Source organism: Ambystoma mexicanum, chromosome 5q (genome assembly GCF_040938575.1).
Source record: "Ambystoma mexicanum isolate Mex_15411 chromosome 5q, UKY_AmexF1_1, whole genome shotgun sequence".
NCBI classification, from domain to species: Eukaryota; Metazoa; Chordata; class Amphibia; order Caudata; family Ambystomatidae; genus Ambystoma; species Ambystoma mexicanum.
Genome location: NC_090933.1, coordinates 346521276 through 346547707, shown reverse-complemented (window position 1 = coordinate 346547707; position 26432 = coordinate 346521276). Strand labels below are relative to the sequence as shown.

Genomic DNA, 26432 nt, shown 5'->3' with positions numbered 1-26432 from the left:
ATGGTCTTTTGGAAAGAGGATGGCAGTGCCCCCCTTCTTGGTGCCGTTGGCGGCCAGAAGTTGCAGGGGGAAGAGTCTACTGCGAAGCTGGCAGAAGTCTTCCGGCATCAAGTGGGTCTCTTACAAAAAGGCCACTGATGTTTCCTCGTCTTGTAGCCGTTGTAGGGTGGATTTTCATTTCAGGGAGGGATGGGGGTGGGTGGAGGGGTTTAAGCCTTTAACGTGTAAGGTGACAAATTTCAGCCTCTGGTGAGGGGGCTGGACTCCTGGGTCTCAGGAGAGGGGGTTGGGGGGGGAGCCCGAGTCAGCCATAGTCGAGTGGTGCAAGATTGATTGGGTCCTACTGTGGCCGAGACTTTTTAAATAGCCTCCAACGGGAGGAAGGGACTTCCAACATTGGCCCCAACGGGAAGCCGAAACCTTAATATGGGGGACCGGTTTCATCTCATCTGCACACCCCTTAGCCAACAGGGCTGTAGCCAACTAAAAGGGTTGGTTATCACTCCAAGGGAAATACGGTGACATGCACCTTGGAGTTGGGCATGGGCCGCAAGGGGCCCACAGCAATGTTTAGCAGATTTTGTTCCAATGCAGTATGTTCCTCCGGGACACAGCTGATCCTTATTTGACTTTGCGATTTCCTTTGCACTCTTGACCAGGGTGCCCACCACGGTTTGGGGGAAGATTTGCCCTGTTCAGTTTCTGCCAGGTCGGGGGAGGGAGACCCTGCGCCCCCTGGAAAGCCAGGGCGTCGGATTGTTGCTGTGTTGTCGAGGTGGCTGATTGTTCGGGGGGGGTTCCATTATGAGAAAATTGCAGAGCCTTTCGGAATAACCACCGGTAGCGAATCTGGTGGTCTCGGAGGAAAAGCGCGAGCGGTCTCAGAGCCCTATGCTTCTGGAGCATCAGGAGAGAGGGGTCCTGAAAGATTTGGAGCAGGGTGGGCAGTCTGAATCCATCCCTCGTTGTGGGCGAAGTCTGTGGGTGCGATCTAGTAGGAGCTGAGATTTGTCCTGGTGCGTCAGCAGCAACTGGAAGAAATCGCCCACATACTCGGCTAGATCCTTATCGGGAACTGAGGAGGGGACACCTCGAATCTGCAGGTTATTGCGGCGGGCTTGGTTTTCGAGGTTCTCTTGCTTGAATTCGAGGATCTCGGTTCTGTCCATTAGGATCTGGATTGTGCGTTGCACCTCCACAAGGGTAGTAGAATGCTCTTGGGCTAGGTCTTCAGTCTCCACCAACCTGTGCTCAATGTCCGTGACCCTCTGTTCCAGCTTTGACGTGAGCTCCTACATGCAATATATAAATTCTGACTTAATGTCAGACATGAAGACTTGGAGGTCTTCCTTAGTTCAGTGTCCCTTTTGTCTTCTGGCATTTTTTGAGGTGAGTTTTGGGGGGTCCGATTTATTTCCTTTATCCGCTGCGAGGAGCAAAGTGGAAATGTCCGTGGACTTGGGAGGTTTGAGGAGTTTAGCCATTGCACCGGGACTCGAGGAGGAGGTGGCTCCCAGTGACGCTCAAAAACAGTTATTTCAGCTGGCGAACTGTTTACCGACTGGTGGGAACCCCCAGGATGGGATCAGGGGGACCAATCTTCCTTACTCTGGTGATGGCAGGGATGGGAGGTGGACAGGGGCGCCCCAGGAAGCAGCAGGTAGAGTTGGTGCCAGCAAACTCCTTGGCGGAAAGTTATGTGGTTGGCAAAGCGCAGGGAGGGAGGGGCTCAAAAACTGTTATTGCAGCTGGCGGTATGCTTACTGGATGGTGGAATCCCCCAATATGTAGGCAGGGGGACGAGGCCTCCTTACTCTGGCGGGGGTGGGAGGTGGGCAGGGGCGCCCCAGGATGCCGCAGGTGACGCTGCATCCTGGGTGGTGGCGGGGATGGGAGGAGGCAGGTGACGCAGGGGACGCTGGTGCCGGCAAGGCCTTGTGCAGAGTTATGTGGTTGCTCAGGAAGAGAGCGCAGGCTGGGCTCCAGAAAGGAGCGGCTAGATTATGTGGATCAAGTTCGCAGTACTGTGGTAGTGAGGGATTCCCGGTGAGCCCCGGCTGCAGCAGGGTAGCTGGTAGTTGCTTGACATCTGCTCAGGTCCACGAGCGGCTGCCTCCCCAGGACCGCGTTGGGGTCCCCCAGGATCCTGCTTCAGCTCCCTAAGCTGAGGGAGGCTGCCACCGAAATAGCAGAGGATCAGGAAGCACCTGGACATGTAGGGCAGTGGGGACGTTGACGGCTGCTTTGATGTTATGGTGCAGTCCGGAGGAGATTATCAGCCGGGGGCTCCTCCTTTGCAGAGGCGCTGGGGAGCAGAGCCCTCACTCCCCCAGCATCCAGAGTGGTGTCGCGGGAGACTCTGTGGCAGGTTAGTAAGAAGCCGACTGAAGGGGGGGGTGGGATCGGAGGACGCCCCAAGGCTCTGAACCTGCTGTTTAGGGTGTGCTGATGTTAGGCCAGCCTGCGGGCTGCAGGCGAGGTGCGTAACTTCGGTCCGTCTGCCATCTTGGCTCATATAGAGGCGGGCAGGGGGGCGCAGGCTTTACAACGGGCCAGACCTTCCGCTGGCCATAGGAGTTACTTCCGCTTTAAAATGCGTTCACGAACTGCATTTTATTGCTGGTTGCTCCGGGCAATGTGCGGAGGCTATCGAAGGAGCGCCAGGGCGCTCCTGGCCACGCCCCCATTTTTAGCATTTTTAAAACATTAAAATACAAAAGAGAAACCCAGATAAAATCTTAAGATCACATCAATTATGCTGGTACTTCAATGTGTCCCTTGATGACCGAGACAATGAAGCTAGAATCGTCATTTTGCATAATACGCTTCTATAAAACTGTCAAGTTGGGTTATGCAATTTATGTACTTTCCATGTCGCTACTATAAAATTGCATTGTCTTGGTTCATGGTAAGAAATGGAAAAGAAAAATAGCAGAATTTGAAGTATTGGCCCGAATCCCAGCATCACTGCTCAACCAATGTGTGATCCACATCTCATTTAATCTCATATTGCCTAATCTGTTAAAATTAACAGTCCCATAACCTTTTAAAAATGTCACCCTTCAGAGTGATTTCGTTCTCAAGGTATGGTCTTCAAAACAGCCTCACACTTGCTTTCAATGGCTATAGTTAATTCCCCCATAATAATAGTGAGCATTTATATATTGCACCCCACAACCAATTGTTACTTTGGTCTGCAGTGGTAACACTACTTGAAAAATATGACCTTTTAATCTCCGTCTCAGACACCTTCCTAGAAGCCTCTAATCTTCATTCACTATCTTGCTTCCAATTGGTCTCCTGTATCAATGCTTAAGCACTTTTGCATTATGTGTGGCGGTTAATCAGAGTTAATCTGAGTTGTCTATTCTGGATTATGTGCTCCTTTTTCAATTAATCTGTGACCTGCACTCATACTATGGCCAGTATACCTTCCTTGTTGCTGCTAGTGATGAAGTGTCCTGTACCTATGCTGCAACACAAATACCCTTATCATGGACTGCTAATGTTGTCCTTGAAATGCTACTTTATCATTGAGTACAAGAATAAAGAGCGTAATTGGACTGAAAGGGAGAACCTATGCTTATTTTGCGAGGCAGCATATCAAGCTATGAGTGATGATAGCGATGGGGTGGGGGTGACCAGATATTCAGACCCCTTAATTCGTTTTTGTTCGGTGGAGGGGGGGGGCATAGGTGTCCCTGCCCTGGGCCCTAAAAGTGCTTAAGATGGCCCTGAATAACATTACTAGTATTACAATTGGTCAGGTCAAGCAGTTGCCATGCTTCTGTAAGGCCCAGATCAATGTTTTTTTTTTCTTGTAGGTCTGGTTACACATGGTACAACTACCACATTTGAAATGGCCTATCACGGGGGTTAACCCATAAGGAAGGTGAAGTAGTTGCTCTCAAAGAATGTTTTTAAGGTCATTATGTATAAATATATCTCATATCTTCTTTCCATTTTTAAAGGCAAAGAACGGTTGTTCGACTCCTTTATCAAAACAATTTTTCCATTGTTTAGTCACCATTGTTTGGATTTTATATGACAATTTGTGAAGTATTCACAAAAAACATTATTTTTGAAGGCATCTATCCCTGGTATGTTCCAATAAAGCTTCCTGTTTTTTATTCCAAGCTGGTTTCTTGGCCTGTCTGTCACATAAGGATACCCCCTAATGTGTAGTTTGGTGGTTAAAGTCAGAGCCTCGTTCCTTTAGGCTTACTTAGCGCTACTATTTCTTTCAAGCCTCGGGATCTGGCCAAAGGGTAAATTAGATTTATTATGCACCGGATGTTGGTTCTTGTATTGTAGTAAGGTGTTCCTATTGGTCTAACTATGGAAAGGTTTAACTTGTAACCTACAATTTTTTGATGATAAATTTTGATCTCTAAAAAATTGACACTGTGAGCACTAAACTCATGGGAACCACGTTGGAACCAATGAGCTGAAGGGAGGTCTGAATCCTTTATAAACCATCTACATGACAGCAGGGAATCTACTTCTCCAAAGCAGCCACAGCCAGATCATTCCACATCTTCATGGGGGCAGAGATTGAATGACCAGCTGATCCTCCAGAGTGGACTGCCAGGGTAAAAGCAGGGAACTAATTTAATGGCTAGCCATGACTGTAGTTCTAGTCTGAGCCTAAAATTGTCACTGAAGATTTTTCCAAATTCTGATATTTAATGTTTATTAGGTTTTTATAAAGTGCCTATACAGCAAATGTCGTTGAAAGGTGCAGCAAGACAAACTGGGTGTGTGTGGGGGACAGGGATGAAGAAAACAACGCCTGCTAGGCCTCGTCATTCAGATCGTGCAAGTGCAGTAACAAGAGGTTGCAGGGGCTGGGGGGGGGGGCTGCCTGTCGGAGCTGAATGCGCTAATGCTAATAAGGGAAAGAAGCGCAAGTTGGAGTGGCGATCGTGCAATAACGGGGGGGGGGGAGTAAAAGGGTGGTGGAGGGCCAATGGGTTAGGTGAGTGCTAAGGAGAGATCAGGTGCCAGGGGACTGCAGAGAGTGCAGGGGAAAGAAGGTCCACGCGGTAAGTGCGAGGAACAGGGCTGGATGTGAGCTCAAGGGGTGCTGGCTCAGCCAGGCTAGTGCACAGAGAGGGAGCCTGGTAGGGCAAATGCAGGTTGGGATGGTGGGGGTGGGGGGCCGTGTCAGGGGAGACCAACTGGTAAAGGTGGGCCTGGTGCCCTGTATGAATCGTAAGGAACCAGGCAGCCAGTCAAAATGAGGCAGAGTGGGAAATTAGCTGGGAAGGGGTAGAGGGAAGGAGGAAGAGGAAAGGAGGGTCTTGAGTAGCTTTTGGAACTTAAGGAGATCTGGCTCAAGTCTGAGAAGTGCAGGGAGGCCATTCCAGAGAGGAACTTGTGGAAGAGGAAGATCTAACCCCCCTATCTCCGACTCCCTGCTGGGAAAAGTGTCTGATCTTCAGAGAGTTGGAGCTCAAAGACCGGCAGGTTCAAGCAGCAAAGTATGTAGTGAGGGAGAGTTTGGTGTAGCTAGGTCGCAGGCCCCAGAAAGCCTTGTGGATGATGCAGAGGTTCTTGAACATGATCCTCACAGCAAATGGGAGCTGGTCGTTATATTTTAGGGCTGATGAGATGCAGTCCCTTGGCTTGAGGCCAGGGATAATTCTTGCAGTCCTATTCTGGATTAGTTGAATGGGGCAAAGGGAGGATTTAAGCAGCTTGAGGAAGCTGCAGTTGCAGTAGTGCAGCCTAGACAGGAGCAGAGCTATGGAGACCTTGAGTTTCTGGGCGAAGTTGAGGAAATACAGAATGCCTCCTGAGGTGGTGCAGCTGGGTGTGGGCCTTATTGGCAAGGTCTGTAATGTGTGGAGAGAGAGGAGTAGAAGGTTCGGGGGGGCCCATGCAGGGCGGTTAGATTTGGAGGGAGCTGGTGTCCCAATTAAGATCTCCCTCTTACTGGCATTGGAGATGGCTGGCAGCACACCATGCCTGTATGGCAGTCAGTCGGGAATGAGAGGAAGAAGAGAAGGCAGTCGAGGGAAGCTCGAGGGAGAGCTGTTTGTAGTCCGCATAACACAATGAGCAGAGAAGGCGGAAATTAAATGGGCTAGAGGGGCACGCTAGATGTTGAAGAGCCACGGCGAGAGTATAAAGCCTGAGCGATGCTGCAGGTGGAGAGTCTGTATGGGTCGTTTACCACGAGCGTCCTGTCCAATTCCTCTTATTAGGCTTGGGCAGCTTGCATTTAGGTCACCACAAATCAGGGTTTGGCAGATGTCATACTGTGCAACAGCTTCATCAATGGTTTGTTCAATTTCTTTCAAAAAGGTTGTATCAGTCTGTGCTTTAGGGTTCCAGTAGATGGAAGATAGATAGTAGATAGGTTAATTAACAGCAGGAGGGCTTCCTCCTCTTTTCCTCCTGCTCTTACTGTCTGGTTTCCTGAGATCGTCGTGGCTAGAATGAAGGTGTCGGTCCTCAGTATAGTATCAAGCTGGAATCCACTGCTTGAGTGTATAGCTGTAAGTAACGCTGCAGCCTGTCTACCTTTAGGATCTTTTGTAGCTGAAGAAGTAATAACCTCGAATCCATCTAAGGTAGGTGGTTCTAATAGCCAGGTCTCTTGAAGACATAGCAAATCAAAGGCTCCTAGATTTACGTCTCCCGATTGTGAGAGATCAGAGAAGCCTCGAGTGTTCCAAGATCCCAGATTCACCTTATTTGATCTTGGTGGATTTAGAGCCTTCTTTAATCCAATTTTATTGTGCCCTGGTTTTATTTTTCGTGGCTAGGATCGCACAGTATTAGATAAAGCCTCTGGTACCCATGCCCATCTTTTGAACTGTCTTTTCAGCTTGTCGCATTATTTTGGCTAGTTTCATTAGTTCTTAAGTTCAGTTTGTCCTGGGTGATGGTGATGTTCCAGTTAGGAAGAGGCCCCTGATGGAGCCGGTCTTCGTCCTTGTCGGAGTACTGGTAATTTGTTTCAGTATTTTCCTTAAGTGGCCGCGGCTGGCGTTGGTGTTCCGTTCTTGAAGTATTTTGGCTTGTACTCCTTTCTTCTTTGAGGGAGGCTGTCCTTTAAAGGTCTGGTGGTGTTGGTTTCGTATTGTCTGTCGTACCAATTCTCAGAGTGCGACTTGTCGGCCGTTCCTTGATTATGGTTGTCATTTATAGATGGTTATCTTTGTTTTGGTCGAGCTAGATTGTCTCGAGTGTATGAGCTAGCTCTTTCGATGTAGATATGCCGCTCTCTTCCACTTGTCGGTTCATTTCGTTCTGATCTTCTCAGAGGCTTTCTTTCCATTGAAGTTTCCGGATTCCATTTTAGTTTAGGAATTAGGCTCCGGCCATAGCCCAGCAATCTCAATTTGTCTGTTGCCTCTAACAGCATTAATCTCACCCGCGATGAGATGTGAAGGTAAACGCTGTCCATGTGCTTGTTATCCACAAATTCAATAAAGTCGGTCATCCGATTTAAGGACTCTCAAGTTTTGGATATGAGTTAAGAGCTTCATTGTTTTTCCGTTGAGTATGACGTTGTCCCCTTCTTCTAGGAGTTTTTCTAGTTTGTAGGAATGTGTGCTTGTTGTCCTGTAATTTCTCTTAATTTGGGCTCTTTTGGTCTCTCTATTTTTGTTTGGTGTTTGTTCGCTCCGGTCTTTGTTTGGGTACCTCTGTGTTGCAGTAAAGGTCGAATTGCGTTTTTCATAGGTGGAATGTCTTATTGCATTTTTTGTATTGTTCCAAGTTTGCGGGTTGTTTTGGCTATCCATCGCCTTTGTTTTCCAGACTGATCTTTTTTTTACTTGTTTTGTTCGACCTGATTGCCCTGCGCTCTTTTCTTGGCGACTATTTGCGTCATGTTAGTTTGATTTCTTGTACCATGTTTTTCTTTTGCACTTGTCCTCGAGGGTTAGGAAAATTGGAGCTTCAGGTTCCAGGTTTTTCGGTATGTTTTCCGGTGCAGTCCTTGATGCTTTTTGTGTTGTGCGGTCTATCTTTTTTCTTTTCCTTTTTAGTCTCGTGTAGTTCGTTTTCAGAGGTTTCAATAGAGTATTGACTAAGGTCCAATAGGTCGGTAACCGACCCTTCGTTGTCATTTAGAGGTTTGTCACTTTCACCAAGTGGATGGGGCCGTTTGGTACTATCTTCTGGTTCTCCGAGTTTGTAAGTGGATTTTTGAAAAGATCTTTTTTCTCTTTGTAATTGTGGATTGTGGCCTCCTTCATTGCTGGTATTTCTTTTTGCCATTGAATTGTCAGTTGTTTAGCCGATGGGTGAGCCCTAGGCCCCTCGTTTGCCCTGTTTTGGTTTGAATCTTTGGCCAATTTCAAAATCGGTGTTAGGTTTCATGCTTCGGTAGGCCTATCATCAGTCCTTTTGCACACGTTTCAAGGTGTTGTCTTGCTTATCCACTCGTCTTTGGCTTTTCGTTCCAGTTCTGTTTTCTTGGGTAAGGTCCACATATGAAAGATTGCTGGCTGGTCTTGCTATTGCTTACTCCAGTTGTCTAACATTGTTGAAAGGAAGGTCTGTTTGTGAGGCCACCGTCAAGACCGTTTTACTGTTTTCCTTGTATGTTTGAGTCTCACAGTTTCTTGTATTGTGTTTGTAAGCCTCAAGTGACATTAAGTAGCCTTCCACGTAAGTTACTTTAGTTTGCATGAAGGCAACCATTGTTGAGTGGTCCTTGAGCGTGTCATTGATCGATTTGTATAATTTGCTGAAGTGTGCCAGAGCTCTCCTCACCGTAGACATTACCGCCAGCAGATCTGGCTTTTTGTTGGGGGACTCTTTGGGTACTGGAAGCTGGATTTCGCTCAGTCGTTTTTTTTTCAGTGGCGTGGCATTGTTAGCTGGAGGTGTTGTGGTGGTCTCTTTTGACCTTTCGTTATGCCGTTCCTGATGTTCCATTTCATTAATTTCCTATAGTTCTGGATTGTCATACCGATGTCTCTCCATTTGATTGTAGAATTTTTTGTTGGTTTGTTCGTGCTTAAATTTGGTAGATCCAAATCTGGATAGGAACTTTGTTTTTAGTTTCCCTGGAAGGGTTTCCTTTTATTTTTCTCAGTTCTTCTGTTTTTTTGACTTGATGTATTAGGATCACCCCGTGGATCTCTGGGGTGGTCTCCAATGTCAGGTGATTGTGTGTTTCCCACCAGATCGTCTTTGGCAGTGATGCCCCGCTCCTAGAGGTATTTGTTTTGTTGTATTGCGCTACGTTTTTCTGATTTTGCTCCACCTCTTATTTGTGATGGACAAGTGGTTTCATTGGAGAAACCATCGCACCTTTCATCATTTCTGCGTCCGCAACTCATGTGAGGATGTTGATGACTGTTTCATCTGTTTGTAGAAGTTGTCTAGGGTCCCAAGTATTAGTTTTGTCCCTTAACAAAGATTGGTAGGCCCCGGGCAGTTTGCTTTACACAAGATTGTTGGGAGTTCAGGATTGGGCCCCTGGGCTTCTGCGGCATTGCTCGATTTCGTTTGACATAGGGTTTTTGGCGGTATGGAGTTTCTTCTTCTTTTCCTTTTGGTGGCCCTCCCTGTCTTTAGACTTCAGTGTTTCTTTTTCGGCAGGTGTGGATTATTTTGGGCAAAACTGCTGTGAAGGTGAGCTGTTACTGCAAGCACCGAAGCTGCTTCTTGTTGGCTGTTTCCGGCCATCGAGTTGTCAGTTTCATCTTCAGTGGAGTATGGCGTGACCATTTCCCCAATCGATGTTGCTACGTTTTTAAGATCCTGGAGAGGAATGGTCAAGTCTGCCATAGCCAGGACTGGATGAATTTCAGTTGAAGTGTGTATTGTCTTATGCAATGTGGTTGCTAAGTTCTTGCCCACCCCACCACCCCCCCAACAGGCTCTGCAACAAGAGAAAGTTCCTGATCATCAATTCGGTTAGCTTCCTTGTCAGTCAACTGTAGCGGGGTTTGGGTCGAGTCCCATGCCGTTATAAGCAAAATGGGATTTCCCAAAGCTGACATTTGTTGGTGTAGTTGGCCCAAGCTGCAGTGGGTTGAAACTAAGGAGGGGCCGGTATGGCTTTATTAAGTGCTGAATGTGTATTCTTACCTCCATTTCCAGAGGTTAGAAGCGTTCTTTGCTCCCCCGCCCCTCTCCCCATGTGGTAGGGGGGTTGTTTGGTCCACTACCAGGTTTAGTAATGTTCCCGCTCGTGTTCCCAAGATGGGAGGAGCTGAGGCGGGTTCCGCCCCCTTCAATGCTTGCGGAATAATTGCAGGCAACAGTATGTTGAAATCAAAGGTTTTGTGCAGATGGGAGGATTCAATTCCTTGAGGTTTGCAGGGGGGCTGGTCTCCATGCGTTCAGCGGTAAGTGGCGACACGCTTTCTGAGCATTCTGAGTCCGGCTCCACTTTGAGTGAGGGGCCCGTCACGTCCTTCCTCAGTCATCCGCTACACAGGTGGCACAGGGTCTCTTCCTCCTGCAGTGGATCCGAGGCCAGGCCCACCGTCACCATCGCCGCAGAGACTGCAATGACTGCAGAACTCTGCAGCAACTCTGCCGCCGCTCCGCAGCCTCAAGGGGTTCATAAGGTGTCTGCCCACAAAAACAACGCTGGTGGAAAGACTCACGTCCTCAGAGCCAGCTACCAGCACACTGCAATAACTGCTGAACTCCGTTACTTGTTTTGACCTTCCTTTAAACACCAGATCAGACCGAACTGAAATGAGCATCTAAAGTCCTTAATTTAGAGTAATCTTAGTGTCCCTGTTACAGGCCTAAAGGACAGTCTCTTCTGCAGGGTTGCCACAGCAATGTCTTGATAGATATGGATGGTTTGACTTTGATAGGGTATCGCTCGATGTTTCTGGGACATTTAATGGCCATGCCCACCATCTACTAAGAGCTTTTAGGTAGCAGTTGTTCTCCCTGAATACGTTCTAGAGGAATCTTTCCAGAAAGGAGAAAAGCTAGCTTGCGTTCATTCATTGAGGTTGGAACCCTCTGTCCCATCAACAAGGCTATGTACTTGCAGATCCTTGCCTATAGCAGTTTTCAATGTTGTGTAGACTGTTCAGTATGTCGAACCAGGCACTTAGTTTTCCCCCACGTCTAATTGGGCGTTTTCCAATGCTTGTCAAGATCCTTGATAGAGCTCCCTTTATAGAGCTCCTATTCGCATTCACTCTATCCCCCAGCTAATGGCAAAACCCTCCCATATATCACATTGTGTTAGACATTGTTATCCCAACTGTCTTGAGCCTAGCGTCCCCCTACACAGCTGTCTTTCTCTTTCTTTCTCCTCTTTCTTGGATGGATTTTACTTGGCAGATCTCTTGATTGGCATTCAAACGTGACTTATTATGCTTTACCAGGCAGAAGGACATGTGCCTTGCTTTAACAGAGCTCTTCCCCTGGTTGGTTTCAAGCTGGCATCGCCGCTTCTACCAATGGATGCCCATGGCTGCTCTCTGGCTGGGCATTTGCATTACATGTACTCCCCTCAGGAAGTGCAAGTTTGCTGCAACTATGCCTATTGATCATCCCTGATTTGCCAATAATCAGAAAATGTCCTTTAAAACTTGCTCACTTTCAGCCAGCATCAGCACTTCTTCCTGCCTGGCCTCAGCTCCACTCCTTCTGCCCCCTGTAACCCACTCACCGGCTCTAGGGGTTTCTCACCAAACAGGGTGTTTCTGATTTACTTCTCCTTTACTGCAACAGATCTCCTCAGCTACCCCAAATTCATGTATTTCCCTTCGCTGTCGGTTGAGAGGATCTTTATTCTTGGGATGGTTGTGAACGAAGTATACGTCAGAAGACCTAATGGTCCAGCTATATTGCCCATTTGTCCAACGCAGTAACCAAAGTTTTTCCTCTTGGTGCTCATTGTGGGAGGCCAGTGGTCATGCCCTTGCATCTTGTTCATAACTGATTTATTTTGTAATCTGACCAAAATGTAATAATTTGATGAACAGGTCACTGTTTTTTCTTATTTGCATTTACAGTACACGACTCAGGCTCTGATCATAGGAATAATAATAATAAGCAGATAGCTGTTCATTTATATTCTTACTACACATAATTGTAAATTATTTTCCTTTATTTTTACATTACTATATTTGGATTAGTCTTTCAGTGACAGACCTGATGAACAAAGAGACATTGTTTGAATCTCACGTTAGATTTGCTGAATGCCCTCTACACCTTTTTTTGTCCAGAAGTAGTACGTTCTAACTGGTTGAAGTGCTCTACCCCGGAGCTATGTTTCACTCCTATGTATGAGCACTTTATTTCTAACTCTGCTCCCCTTCCATCACATCTGTTCTTTCATTTCTGTAAGCATACACCATGCTCCAAACCTACTGCTATAGTTAAAGAAATTGAATAAGGAGTAGCAGTTGGTGACCCTCTATATAGGGGTGGGGCCAGCACCCAGTGACTCCCTTCTCTGAACGTATTACAGTCGAGGCTATCTTTTCACTGAAGATTTTTCTCGTATGCAGGTAATGAGGCCCATAGCAACTAGTTGTGGAAGAGTGAGGTTAAGCACTAGGAGCAGAAGTCCCAATGAAGGTCATGTTTCTTTTTCAGAACTTTGCATTATGTTTAGTCTAATTCATGTGAATACCTGAATGTGTTCCAGGCGTTTTTTATAAATGCCCCCACCCCTCCACCCACTTGTAATTTATTTAACCTTTTTCTTTCTGAATTATCTTTTTAGGTCTGGAGACTCTCCAACTTGCACTGCAACCTCTTTTGCAAGGGTTCCTAGTGTTGATAATGTGTCTCCTGCATCTTCGTGGTCAAGTCCTAGCATGAGTAGGTTGACCTATGTGTCAACCTTAGATGGTACTCTGCAGAATACAATGTCAAATCATACTCCAGATGCAAGTACGGTAGGTAATGCCTATAATGTATATGCTTAGATGGAGAAAGTCATGTGAATGTCATTTGGGAGTCTTTTGTAGATTTTTTAATTATAATTTTGCTGTCACACCTAACCATTCTATCACCTTCCATCTACTCTACCGGCCACCTGGCCCACTATCCACCTTCGCGGAGGACCTCTCTAACATCTTCTCACACAACACCAAAGCTATCTCCCAGGTCTTGATACTGGGGGATTTTAACTTAGGCCTCCACGACCCCAAGGACACTGCTGCTTCGTCTATTGACAACATCCTCACTAATGCTGGATTCACCCAGTTCCTAAACCAACCCACCCACAACAAGGGCAGAACCCTTGACTGGCTAGCCGCCCTCAACTGTCCCATCAACATCACCTCTAACCAACAGTGTGCCTGGACAGACCACAACTTAATTACATTCAATATTGAGTCCAAACCTATCAGCCTCCCTCACAACATTGCCCCGGCTATGGCCACTCGCAACAAACGCAACATTACCTGCGATAGACTCCTCCCCCTCCTCCTTCCAGCTCTCAATGACCGGGATCCCTCATGCTCTGACCCTACGGCCTTGGTCGACACATTCAACCAGGCCATGCTTATAGCCTTAGACACCATCGCACCCTCGAAACTGAGAAAACCTAAACCTCGAGCCCACCTAAACTCCTGGTTTACACCCCATCTCAGAGCCCTGCGCAAAGAAAAACGAACTGCAGAATCCCACTGGAGAAGCAATCACTCGCCAGCTAATAAATCACGCGTACTCCTGGCCACCCTCAACTACAAGGAAGCTATATTCCAGGCAAAAAAAGACACATACAACAAACGTATCGAACAAGCCAAATCTAACACCAAAGAATTGTTTAAAATCTTAAAAGAACTTGAAACTCCTGCTACTCCACCTGACACTTGTACCAAAGATAGCACCTGGTGCTCCAAAATCCAAGAAGCTCTCCTAGGTAAGATTGCCACTCTCCAAATTAAAATCAACAACAAACAATCTAGCCTTCAATCCTACCCTCTACAGATCCCTATACCTACTACAAACCTCTCTAGCACAGACTCTCTGACTCCTTTTAGCTTCTCTCCTCTCTCCATTCCCGAAGTGGAAAAGATCATCACTAGCCTTAAACCTTCCAATTGTCAGGGTGACCTTTGTCCTGCACCTATTATTAAGGAAGCAGCTCACGACCTAGCACCATTCATCACTACGCTCATCAACTCCTCCTTCAGCTCTGGGATTGTACCGGACAATCTTAAGGATGCGTGGGTCATCCCGCTTCTGAAAAAACCTACCCTGGATCCCAGCATACCCACTAACTACAGACCAATTACCACTGTACCTTTTTTACTAAAAATCCTTGACCGCGCGGCCTACCTACAAATTCAGGAATACCTTGAATCTAATAAACTTCTGGGACTCAGGCAATCAGGGTTCCGGCCTCGCCATGGCACTGAGACCGCCCTTATCGATTTAAAAACGCAGATCGAAGAGCTCAAAGACAAAGGCAAACTGGCGTTATTACTTCTCCTGGACCTCTCTGCTGCTTTTGATCTTGTCAATCACAAAATTCTTTGCCATCACCTCAAATCAGCCGCACATTTCTCAGAAAATGCCTCTACTTGGATCAGATCCTTCCTGGATAATAGATCTATGCGCGTGTTTTCCCCACTTGCGGCCGCACCACCCGCTCCGGTCTCTTGTGGTGTGCCCCAAGGGTCTTGTGTCTCGCCCACGTTATATAACGTGTTTACCAAACCCCTTTTCGATATTCTGGACCACTTGGGCGTCACGTATACCAATTACGCTGACGACACACAGATACTAATCCCCATCACAGGAGACTACACAACTGACTCCCGTGCCATCAACGCCATCTACCAGGTCATCCAAGCGTGGATGGCCCAACACGGCCTCTGCCTAAACGATGAAAAGACAGAGCTCCTCATTCTTGGTTCACCACAAAAACTCACTAAACTCGACCCTGCTTTCAAGTCTTTCACCATTGATGGGAACACCATCCCTATTGCCAAGGACACGAAAACCTTAGGGATTTACATCGACTCAATCCTATCCTTGACTAGACAGTCCAACGCAGTCTCATCTGCAGCAGCGTATACTTGCAAGCTCATCACCGCCTGTCGCCCGTTCCTAACCACTGCCAACTGCGTAACCTTGGCCAGGACCCTCGTACTATCCAAGGTCGATTACTGTAATGCCCTCTACCTAGGTACTAATCTCCGCAACTTAAACAAGCTACAAATTGTCCAAAACAATGCGATCAGAGCGGCCCTTAACATTCCCAGGCGCCAGCATATATCCGACACCAGGCGCAACCTGCACTGGCTCTCTATCCCACATCGCATCTCCTTGAAGTCCCTGGCTCTCACACACAAATGCCTCCACAACCAAGCCCCTCGTTACCTGGCAAACAGATTCTCTTTCCACAATTCCACCAGACCTCGCAGAGCAGCCCAAGCCAACTGCCTTGTCATCCCGCGTTTTAATCTCCAAAGATCAGGTGGAACCAGCTTCCCCATCCTGGCAGCCAAACTTTGGAACTCACTCCCCAATGACCTTAGAGCAGAACCTTCCTTCCTGAAATTCAAACACCTTACCAAAGCTTGGCTATCCTCCCAAGACAGCTAATACCAGCTTACTGCCCTACTTGCACTTTGACCTACTTCGCATCCATTATTAACTATCCTGTATATCACTGCCTTATCTATATGCGCTTGAATGTATACTTTGTAAATTTTGTAAAACTTCTTGTAATACTCCTGTAATACTCTGTCACATGCCTTGTCTTGCCTTCATCTTGTTGTAACTAAGTTAAGCGCCCGGTTGCCCCTGGGCCTGGTGCGCTATAGAAATAAATAAAATACTAAATACTAAGGCGCATTAGTTTAGTGTGTTTGTAAAACTACATTGCAATATGAAAGTTTCTTTGAAGTGGGGGGGAAGCAAAGAGTGAAGGAGACATTCAAGGGCAGGAGGTATTTCATGGCTGACCTGTAGCACTGTATTCTCTATCCTGACTGGAAAAGTGGGAAAAGTGGGAAAGGTGGAAAGGATTGGGTATGTTCACCGATTTCTAAAACACAAAAGTGAATGTTTTGGCTATGAGCCAATCCTTTTGTAACTTTCCCACAGATTTCTGGATTAAAATTGGTTAACTCGTGCTCTCTCCTCCACTTCTGTGGAACAGGCCTCAAAGATGACCTGGTCCACTCGTGAGGCTGTACGCTTGGGGGCCAAAAAGAAATGGCATCACTGGTTCAATAATGTTGGGGTGAGAATTATGACAAATGATTGAATACCAAGCCCAGTGCACATTTATGTTGTGACTAAAACATAAATCCTTGTTATCACAGACGTATTTGTAAAAATATAAATTACATTGGTCATTTTTTATGTCTATTCTTTTTGAGGTCATGCAAAGCAGCCAGTAACCCTGATTGGTTACAATTTGTCCCATTCACCTTTCTATTGGGAGTAGTTTAAGAATGCAATAGGAATATACCATACTGTCTATTGGAAAGATGGGTTATTAGAAAATAATTAATATTGTTATTCAAGATGTTGCTAGTGTTTTTTTCTCAGTAAGACAAGTGATATGTTCTTATTGTGAATGCAATATATATTGAAAGTTATCATTAGACATTTGTTTCTACAAGCAAATAGCATTATTAATCGATTCTTTAACCTAAATTACATATAACTTTGTCTCTCAAAATGTCCTTCCTTATTGTAGTGGGTGGGCTGAAATTAAAACCAATTATCTGTTTCTTCTGTGAGCATTCAAGGGAGTACTTAATTTTGCATGCTGGCCACTGATTGGTTGCTGCTGCCTACCCCTCTTATTTGATACAGCATGCACAAATGCTAGTTAATACGTTGTAGACCACTGCAACCTGGTCCTCTAGCCCCTTACAAGATCTATCAAAACACCAGCATTCACTGGAAGGCCTATCTGCCGCCGCTTCATCACCCCATACAGACAAAGCACCTCGGATGGTGGGGAGATGGCGGGACAGACTTATGGACGATGGAAGGATGGGTGGGCAGACCGACGGATGGTGGGTTTGTGGGGTGACGGGCGAACAGATGGTAGGGCATCTACATTCTGTAATAAGAAGGTGGAACAGGAATGTGGCAGAGAAAGGATTTGAGAGGAAGTCAGTTGATGGGTGGTTTCCTGAGATGCCGTTGGGGATTAATGAGGAACTCAAAGGTTGACTTAAAGTTGTAAAAAGAGACTGGAAGATAAAGTTCATTTTGATTTACGTTAAGCGGATAAGGAAGTGTATGTCGTAGTAGGGGATTGCATGCATGTGAAACTTCTGGAAGTAAGGAGTTGGGCCTTGGTTGCTCAGAACCCATCAAGGTGGTGAAGAGGCTGCATGGGTCTGTGAGGACTTTAAATGGAACTTTAATAGAGTGATTAAGAAGTTGGGGATGAGATGTGAGTAGAAGCACTGTGTGCGAAATGGGAAACGGAGGAGGAGTGCGAGAGGAGGAGAATAAGGAGGGGAGTAGGAGTGCCAGGCCAAAGAGTGAATGTCACAGACCAAGTGTTTTGAAGGAGTATGCAAGTTAAATTGTTTTCTTTTTCCTTTGCAGGTCATAGAAAATATAAGGTTGTACATAGTTGGCAGTATTATTTTGTTCGATGTGTATATAGTTGGGTGTTAGACGTTTCGCCACTTTGTGTTGTAAGGAAGGGATGTGTGCAGCATCTCCATTCTGTAATAAGAATGTGGAATGTGGGAGAGCATGAAGTTGATAGAGGCTGTTTTTAAAAAACAAATGTATTTATATACAGGCAGAGCAATGCTCTTTTGATCACAAGAGAATGTACAATATATAAGAAATCAGATTTGACGGGGAGCAGTGAGTGAGCTTCTTACAATGGGGTGAGTTTGAGCGACATTCTGACCAGGTTCTGTAGGGGAGTAAATGGAACAGTCACCGGGGACTATACATAAGTGGACATGCATAGATAACGGACAACCAGCATTGGAAATGTTTGCAGTTAGGTGGTACGGCCACCTGTGCTCATGACGTGACCATGATGGAGTTCAAGTGCTTGGTAGTTGGGGAGACTAAAGAGGGTGCTGGCACAGTAGTTCTGTTTAGAGAAGACAAGAGTGGTGAAGAAATGCTTGGCGATGTTGAAAGGAAGGAGGTGCCCAATTTTCCTAATATTTGGGAGGTTGAGGCGACCTGCTGTTACATTTTTGGAAATGAAAGTAGAGAAGGGTCATAGATGACGCCAAGGTGTCTAGCTGAAGAATAGTAGGGGAGAGTGTCGGGTGGCAACTGGCTAGGCAGAGTGACAGATGATGGAGAGCTTTTGGCAGGGAAGGAAAGTAACTCTGTTTCGAGTCGATTGTGTCCTCCAACGTATTCCTCATCTTAGATGTATTCCATCCAGCTTTGCTGCTCTTTGGAAATTTTTTCGGTAGAGGGCGCCGTGCGTCGATGTCGGGTCGATGGCCCCTCGAAGACCTCCGTCGAGGGTGACGTCATCGGGTATATAAGTAGCACGCATGGCGCCCGTTGGCCTCAGTTCCGTTTTTCCGCATTATACGTTGCTTCGGAGATTCGGCACCCGTAGAGTTCTGTGAAGATAGTAAATAACGAATATGTCCTTGTCATCAACGCCGACCACGACCCCGAGATCGGGTTTCAAAAAGTGCAAGTCGTGCGGTTCAAAAATATCGATCACAGACCCGCACCGAGAGAGTTTGTGCTGCCTCGGAGAAGGCCACGACATGGAGGCCTGTACGAAGTGTCAGGCGATGACTGGGAAGGCCTTGTGAGAAAGCAGGAGAAAATTACAGGTAGGTCGCAAATCCGACCGTAAAGCCTCTAGCACCGAGGTCCCGTGAGGAGAAATCTCCTCGACGCGAAAGGCATTGGTCCAGGTCCCAAAGCGATTCCCATCGCTCGTCGTCTTCGACGAAAAAAATCGAAGAAATGACGCCACAGGTCCTCCTCCACCTCGTCCTCAGACGAGTCCCCAAAAAGGATGAAATGCGCAACGAAACATTCATCCTCCGAAGAGTGGGAAGCATTCAGGGTCAAAATGATGGAGGTGTTTGAGAAAGCGAAGCCTCGGTCCGCTTCTTCTTCGGAAGCCGGCTGGGAGCGTCATCGCTCCGACACGCACGCGCCCTCCAGCACGGGTGATCGAAAAAGGAAGGATAGAGAACCTTCCAGGACGCCGAGCAAAAAAGACCGCTCAAGTTGACCGCTCGAGGTCACCAACGCCGTCCGAGACCCAACGCACCTCGAAGGGCAAATCTTCGAAGAGCGCCTCGACACCCTCGAAGCAGGCTCTGTCGACTACCACTATTACGTCGACGCCTTTATCGACGTCGACCCCGAAGCCCTCGGCGCCAAAGGTTCCAGCCAGGCCAGCCAGAAAAAGGGAAAGACGGGGTTACTAGACCTGTAATATCCTCAGAGCCCTGTAATACACCTCGTCCTCCTCCTCTCCCAGAGAAGGTTTTCAAGCCTCTCCCTAGGAAGGAGTTTTTCAAGCCCCTGACCTCAATTTTTGAGGAACAGGAAAGATCTGATGAGGAGATTGTACCTTTTGGGCTAGAATATGGCACCCCGAATGTCCCAGAATGCCTGATTGCAGAAGAAAGCAGAATGAAGGACCTGGTGGAATCATTACACAATGCAAGTGGCATTGACACATCTCCTGAAAATGACTTTGGCAGACCAGAACCAGGAGAGCATGCCAGTCCATCATACCATCAGTTAATGAAGAAGGTAATAGATTACTTAGGATGGGCTAGACCATCAGCCCAATTCATCCAGGATGATTTGACAGATATATTGGACCATGGTCCCACCGAAGACCCAGTACTACCCTTTCATGAAGCCCTGCAAAATAGGATGGCCAAGAATTGGGAGACTCCGGATTCTATTCCTCCGGTAAATAAATCCCTCACCTCAAAATTCCACCCTGCCAGTAGCGACCCCGGCTATCTGTCCAAACATCCCACTCTCGAGAGTCTGGTCATACAGGCAGCCACAGCTTCTAACAAACTTGCGTACACTTCTATCCCTCCAGACAGGGACGATGAGCATGTTGATGGCTGGGCACGGAAGGTATTTTTCAGCTGGGAGTATGGCTTTAAAATCTGCCAACTCCACATTTGCCTTGGCAAAGTTTTCGTACACTGTGGGAGTGTATTGCAATGGCGGCGGAGCACATACCAGAAGGGGACGAAAGGGAAGGGTTCCTAGCCATCGTTGGAGATGGAAAGGAAGCCATGCAGGGATCCCTTCAATCTGGATTGGACACTGCGGATAGTGTAAGCAGGTCCATGGGCATTAGCACGGTAATGCGCAGATTTGCGTGGTTTTCGGAAGTCTGGTTTCGCACCGGACGTACAGAACAGCCTTCTGAACATGCCCTTTGACGGGTCTCGCCTTTTTGGCAGCAAGGCTGACGAGAGCCTTGAGAGGTTGCAGACCTCAAAAGCAGCTGCCAAATCTTTAGGGGCTGCTATTAGGCAACCTCAGCCTTTTCGTGCACCAGGACAATCGTGGAGGGGACGATCCTATCGTTACTACTCCTCATATGGAAAGGCGAGAGGAATGGCCAGTCAAAGGGGCCAGAGAAAGGCCACTCGCGGTGGACGAGCAAAACATGCAAAGCCAGCTCCAGCTGCAGCCTCTTTGCCATCAGCGGCTGCAACAACCGCCACAAAACCACTTTGAGGACTTGCATCACAAAACACCTGTACTAGGCAGGCTGTCACAGCATCTGCAAGAATGGCGAGCCATTACTTCAGATGTTTGGGCTCTAGAAATAATAGCCCAAGGTTACTGCCTTCCTTCTCTAACGCAACCTCAAAGCAATCCACCAGGGAGACACCCTTTGAGGTTTTCAGACCCACACCTACAGCAGGACGTTCTAACCCTGCTGGAGAAAGGTGCTATAGAACCAGTATCTGCAGCGGAGAAGAACAAGGGATGGTACTCCCCTTATTTTTTGATCCCCAAAAAGGAGGGAGAACTGAGACTCATCTTGGACTTAAGAAACTTGAACAAGTTCCTCAGGAAGGACAAGTTCAAGATGGTTACCCTTTCTCAGATCCTTCAGACCCTTCAACTCCAGGACTGGTTTGATGTCTTTGGACCTCCAGGATGCTTATGTGCCGATTCATCTCAAGGATAGAAAATACCTGAAGTTTGTAGTTGGCGACTCACACCATCAGTTTCGAGTCCTGCCATTCGGATTGACCTGTGCCCCGAGGGTCTTTACCAAGTTAATGGTAGTGGTGGCCGCGTACCTCGGGAGAGGGGGGATTCACGTCTACCCCTACCTGGATGATGGCACGTTCTGCTGAACAAGCACTGGATCATCTGAAAGTCGCCTGCCACTTCCTCCACAGACTGGGCTTCTCCCTAAATTTCAAGAAGTCTCAAATGACACCTTCCCAAGAGCTCCAGTACATAGGAGCTGTATTAAGACACATCCTTGGGAAAGAGCTTGCCTCCCAAGTCGAGGGCTCAAGACCTACTTCAGATGGTTTCCAAATTCCAAAATGGCCAAAATCTCCAGGCCTACGACTTCTTAAGGTTGCTCTGCCTCATGGCATCCTGCATCTTCCTGGTGCCGGAGGCACGTTTGAGGATGAGATCCATTCAATGGGCTCTAAAGACTCAGTCGTCCCAGTTCTCAGGTCAAATGACGGATCTTCTCCAGATTCCGAACAAGGTTCGACAAGATCTTCTATGGTGCACTTGTACAGAGAACATTCTAAAAGGAGAACTTTTTTGGCAACCATGGCCAGAGATCACAGTAGTGACGGACGCCTCACTCATGGGGTGGGGAGCTCATGCCAACGATCTGACAATCAGCGGTCGTTGGTCTCCATCGGAGTCCAAACTACACATCAACCTTTTAGAGCTGAGAGCAATCAGACTAGCGCTGAAAGCTTTCCTGCCATCTGTCAGGGGAACAAATGTCCTGATAATGACGGAAAACACAGTGGCCATGCATTATCTAAACAAGAGGTGGTGTAGGTTCACTACCTCTGTGCAGAGAGGCAATGCAGCTCTGGTATTGGGCAATTCAGGAAGGAATCTCTTTAACGGCAGTTCATCATCTAGCCGGAGAGGAGAATATGACGGCAGATGCTCTGAGCAGGCAGAGCACGGTGTCCCACGAATGGGAACTAGCTCAGGAAGTCATTCAAGAGATCTTCGCTCTTTGGGGAACCCCTCAAGTGGACCTATTTGTGACCGGAATCAACCGGAAGTGCGAAAGGTATTGCTCAAGGGAATTTCCCCCAAGAGGAGCCCTGGGAGACGTGTTCGTGGTGGAGTGGAATTTCCCACTATTGTACGCATTCCCTCCGATTCCCGTCATTCCTCAGGTCATCAGGAGACTGAGACGGTTCGGGAACCGCATGATCCTAATCGCCCCGGATTGGGCCAGGAGAATGTGGTACTCGGACCTTCTAGACATTTCCATCTGTCCCCCAGTAAGTCTTCCTCAGAGAAAAGACCTTCTCTCACAAATGGAGGGTCAGGTTCTCCATCCAGAGCTCAAAACTCTCAACCTTTACTCTTGGTATCTGAAAGGCTGAGATACAAGGATTGGGACCTTCCAGATGATGTCATTGAGGTGTTGCTTTCGGCAAGAAGGCCAGAAACAAAATCTCCATACCGTTGCCGTTGGAGGACGTTTTGCAACTCGTGCAGAGAAAAGAATGTCTATCCTTTTCTATGTTCTATTCCGGAAGTACTGTCCTTCCTCTTGTCCCTAGCGCATAGAGGTCTAAATGTTGGTACCATTAAAGGTTATCTTGCAGCGCTTTCCATGAGTCTTAAAGGGACTCACTAATGTGTTTCCTCCTTACCCATTCCAAGTGCCAATTAGGGATCTCAATCTGGTTCTAAAATTCTTAATGTGTGCTCCTTTTGAACCTTTGAAAACTTGTCTATTAAGATTACTGACATGGGAAACTGCTTTCCTAGTTGCTTTAACATCTGCAAGAAGAGTGAGCGAATTGCAGGCACTGTCTTCTGGGCCACCCTATACTGTGTTCCATAAGGACAGAGTTGTGTTGAGGGTTAAACACTCATTTTTACCTAAGGTAGTATCTGATTTTCAGAAAATTGTTTTACCCGCATTCTATCCTCCACCTCATCCTACTCATCCTACTAAGGAGGAGGAAAGATTACGCAGGTTACATCTCTAGGCTTTCCAAGCTTAGAGTGGGCAACCAACTGTTTATCGGCTACACAGGAGGGAAATTGTGTCAATCGGTGACAAAACAGACAATATCGCGCTGGATTGTGCTTTGTATTTCAGAATACTACAGATTAGCACAAAAAGAGCCATCAGAGGGGTTAAGGGCTCGTTCCACCAGAGGCATCGCCTCTTCGACAGCCCTTCAAAGAGGTGTTCCAATAAGGTCCATTTGTGAAGCAGCAACTTGGTCTTCACTGCACACCTTTTCAAAATTCTATAGTCTGGATGCTTCCCATTCTAAGGAGCTGAATTTTGGTAAAGCAGTACTATATTCAGCCATCTAAGGGTATTAAAATCTAACCCCTCCTCCAGAGAAATTATCCATATTGCTTTGGGGGTCTATCTAAGATGAGGAATACATTGGAGGACACAATCCACTCGAAGAACAAGTTACTTACCAACTGGTAACGTTCTTTCGATTGGATGTTCCTCCAACTTATTCCTCATCGCCCTCCCAGCCTACCCCTCTGTAGATTTATCCGGGTTATTGCCGACTCAACTCTCGCAAGGCTGATACCTGTCTACTGACACAAGCTACACAGTACAAAATCGAAGGTGAAAAGGGAAAAACAGAACTGAGGCCAACCGGCGCCGCGCGAGCTACTTATATGCCCGATGACGTCATCCTCGATGGAGGCCTTCGAGGGACCATCGACTCGACGACATCGACGCACGGTGCCCTCTGCCGAAAAAATTTACAAAGAGCAGCAAAGCTGGATGGAATACATCTAAGATGAGGAATATGTTGGAGGAACATCCAATCGAAAGAACCTTACCAGTTGGTAAGTAACTTGTTATTTGGTAGAGTTTAACATCAGAGAGTGCAAAGCCAACCAATATTTAATGGTAGAGACACAGTTGGAGATTGTGATGGAGAGATCAGAGGAGAGTTCAGGAAGAGTCCAGGTGCCTCTTCTCTGTCCTATTTTCTGCCCGGACGGGATCTGACCTGCCTCGTGTTAGTGCATGCATTTTCTTGCTGCACAGCAAATTCTTTTTCCCCATATTTCTTCCTCTGACGTATGTCCACTCGCAGCGGGTTTTCCAACTGTGTAAACACCGTGCTGAGAGCTATACGGTTTAGTTTCCATTCTTGGGAGTTGGATCCCAGCCTGCCAAGTCTGTCTGCTTCCTCGTTATCTTCTCTTGGTAGATGAACAGCTTTCAACTGAATGCTGCGAGCCCAATTACATGTTCCACTGCTAATCTCCAGTTCTTTGCAGACCATGTTCCCCCTCCCCCTACTTATTGACATAGTACATTGCAGTGGGACTGTCTGTTCTGATGAGGACAGTCTTGTTCTTTATGATAAGCTTGAATGATTTTAAAGTTACCGCATTAGTAAGCGGCTCCAGATAGTGTATGTGGAAAAACCGTTCCGTCTGACTCGATTTCCTTGAATAATTAGTTTGCCCAAGGAGGCTTCCCACCCATTCCATGACAAAATCTGAATGGGGAGCCTGGCAAAAAAGAGCCTCTCATCACATTGGACTCTTGTTTCCACCATATGAGGTATTGTGCCAAAGAGGTACGGAATCAACATTTTGTCTGATTCCCTGTTTCCTGGTCCCAGGAACGCAATCAGTGCATCTGGAGTGCTCTCATTTTGAGTCTGGCTGGGGGTACAGTAAGGATGTAAGAAGATGGGCGCCGTGGTATGTGCTGGTACCACCACAGTGAGGTCAAGTGTATCATCAGAAAGTGATTGACCACTGAGACAATATCCCTGAATCTCCCCTGGGTAGGGAACATTATCTCTTGATAGTGTCCACATTATTCCCAGAAACACTAAGTTGTGTGTGATGGTACTAACTGACTTCTTGAGGTTGAGAAGCGCAAGTCAAAGAGTATTTGTATTAGCCTGTGACAGTAGACCATTGTATTCTCTGGCGAACGGGCTAGATTTAGCCAGTCGTCTAGGTAGGAATATAATGTGGTGACCCTCCATTCTGAGAACTGCAGCAATGGCGTTCATTATTTTTGTGAAAACTCGTGGTGCTGAGTTAAGGGTTTACTCCAAATGGAAGCACTTTGTATTGAAAATGTTGACCCATCACTGTAGAGCATAGCGTGTGTGTGCGTCTCTCTCTCTCTCAAATGGGCATATGCAGATAGGTGTCCTTCAGGTCCAGGGAGCCACATCCACTCTCCCCTGCAGAACACCACCTCTCTGTGCTGGCATCACCTTCTTGAACTTTTCTACAAGAAAGTAAAGGTTGAGGTGTGATAGATCCAGGACTACTCGCACACCTGCCTGCTTCTTTTTGTGAATCGTTAAGATTTGAGTAGTAGCCCAGACCCTTTTCTGCTTGCGGGACTGTCCACTGCCTGCTCTTAATCCAGCTTTATTATTTCTCCGAGAAGCACTTGTGAACCTATTTGAAAGAGGGGAGGTGATGAATGGAGGGGAGTTGGAAGTGGGAGTCATAAACCTGTGGAAGTCACTGATCTGAGCCACAGGTCCTGAAAGAGGTGACGTCCTATTGAAATGTCTGTCTGCCCCCAACTGGGGTAACGTGGACCTGGACACTGGCATAATTATTTTCTTGGATCTGAGTCCTGTGAGGATAAGGGAGATGAGAAAAACCCTTTGTTTGCTGTACACTGCAGTTTCTTGTGGTGCATACTGGGCAATCAATTAGGTTGCCTGGCTCCCATGTCCTGAAATCTTCTAAAGCCCCACCACATGATCGTGGTCTTTGATCAGATCTTGGTTGCTCACTTGAAAACTGCTTTGGCTCAGGTTTAGACAAGATTGCCAAGGATTTAGCCATCCTAGTGCTTGTCATCTTTTTTGTTAATTCATCATCCTTGAATGAATTAAACAGGTCTCTTCCCTCAAAAGGAAGGTCTAGGATTCTTCTCTAGACGTCTGCTATAAAATTAGTGGCATGCATCCATGTGGACCTTCTCATGTCAGTTGACACAACTGGCCCTGCTGGCTGTATCATTGTGCGATATGGAAGCTTTTAGTATGTCTTGAGCAATTACTTTTCCTCTGTTAAGCCTGCTTTAAAGGCCACTTGGCGTTCAATAGGAGGATCAGGTTGAAAATCAATTATCGCTTCATAGTTTTTCGTTTGCAGCCACAAGTAATGCTTCAGAATTTTCCATTATGAGCTGCAAGCCGCATTTAGGTACATCTTTTTATCAAAGGAGTCTAGAACTTTGTCCTCTATGGATTGAAAAGACTATGAAAACCTTGCTGTCTAAGCCAACCCTGCGCAAAGCTTCACATTTTAATGATGCAGCGGCTACCACTGATGAATATGATTGGGAA

At 46.9% G+C, this 26432-nt stretch overlaps 1 protein-coding gene across 5 annotated transcripts in view; it reads left to right on the top strand.

The window, feature by feature from the left end:
* The window catches only part of CEP192 (centrosomal protein 192), a 2773731-nt gene that overhangs the window by 1111771 nt on the left and 1635528 nt on the right, over positions 1-26432 (top strand). For all 5 annotated transcript variants that reach the window (XM_069620824.1, XM_069620822.1, XM_069620821.1 and 2 more), the window contains one exon: positions 12677-12851. In XM_069620824.1, coding sequence (XP_069476925.1) covers positions 12677-12851 — 175 coding nt within the window. The remainder of the gene's footprint in view (positions 1-12676; positions 12852-26432) is intronic.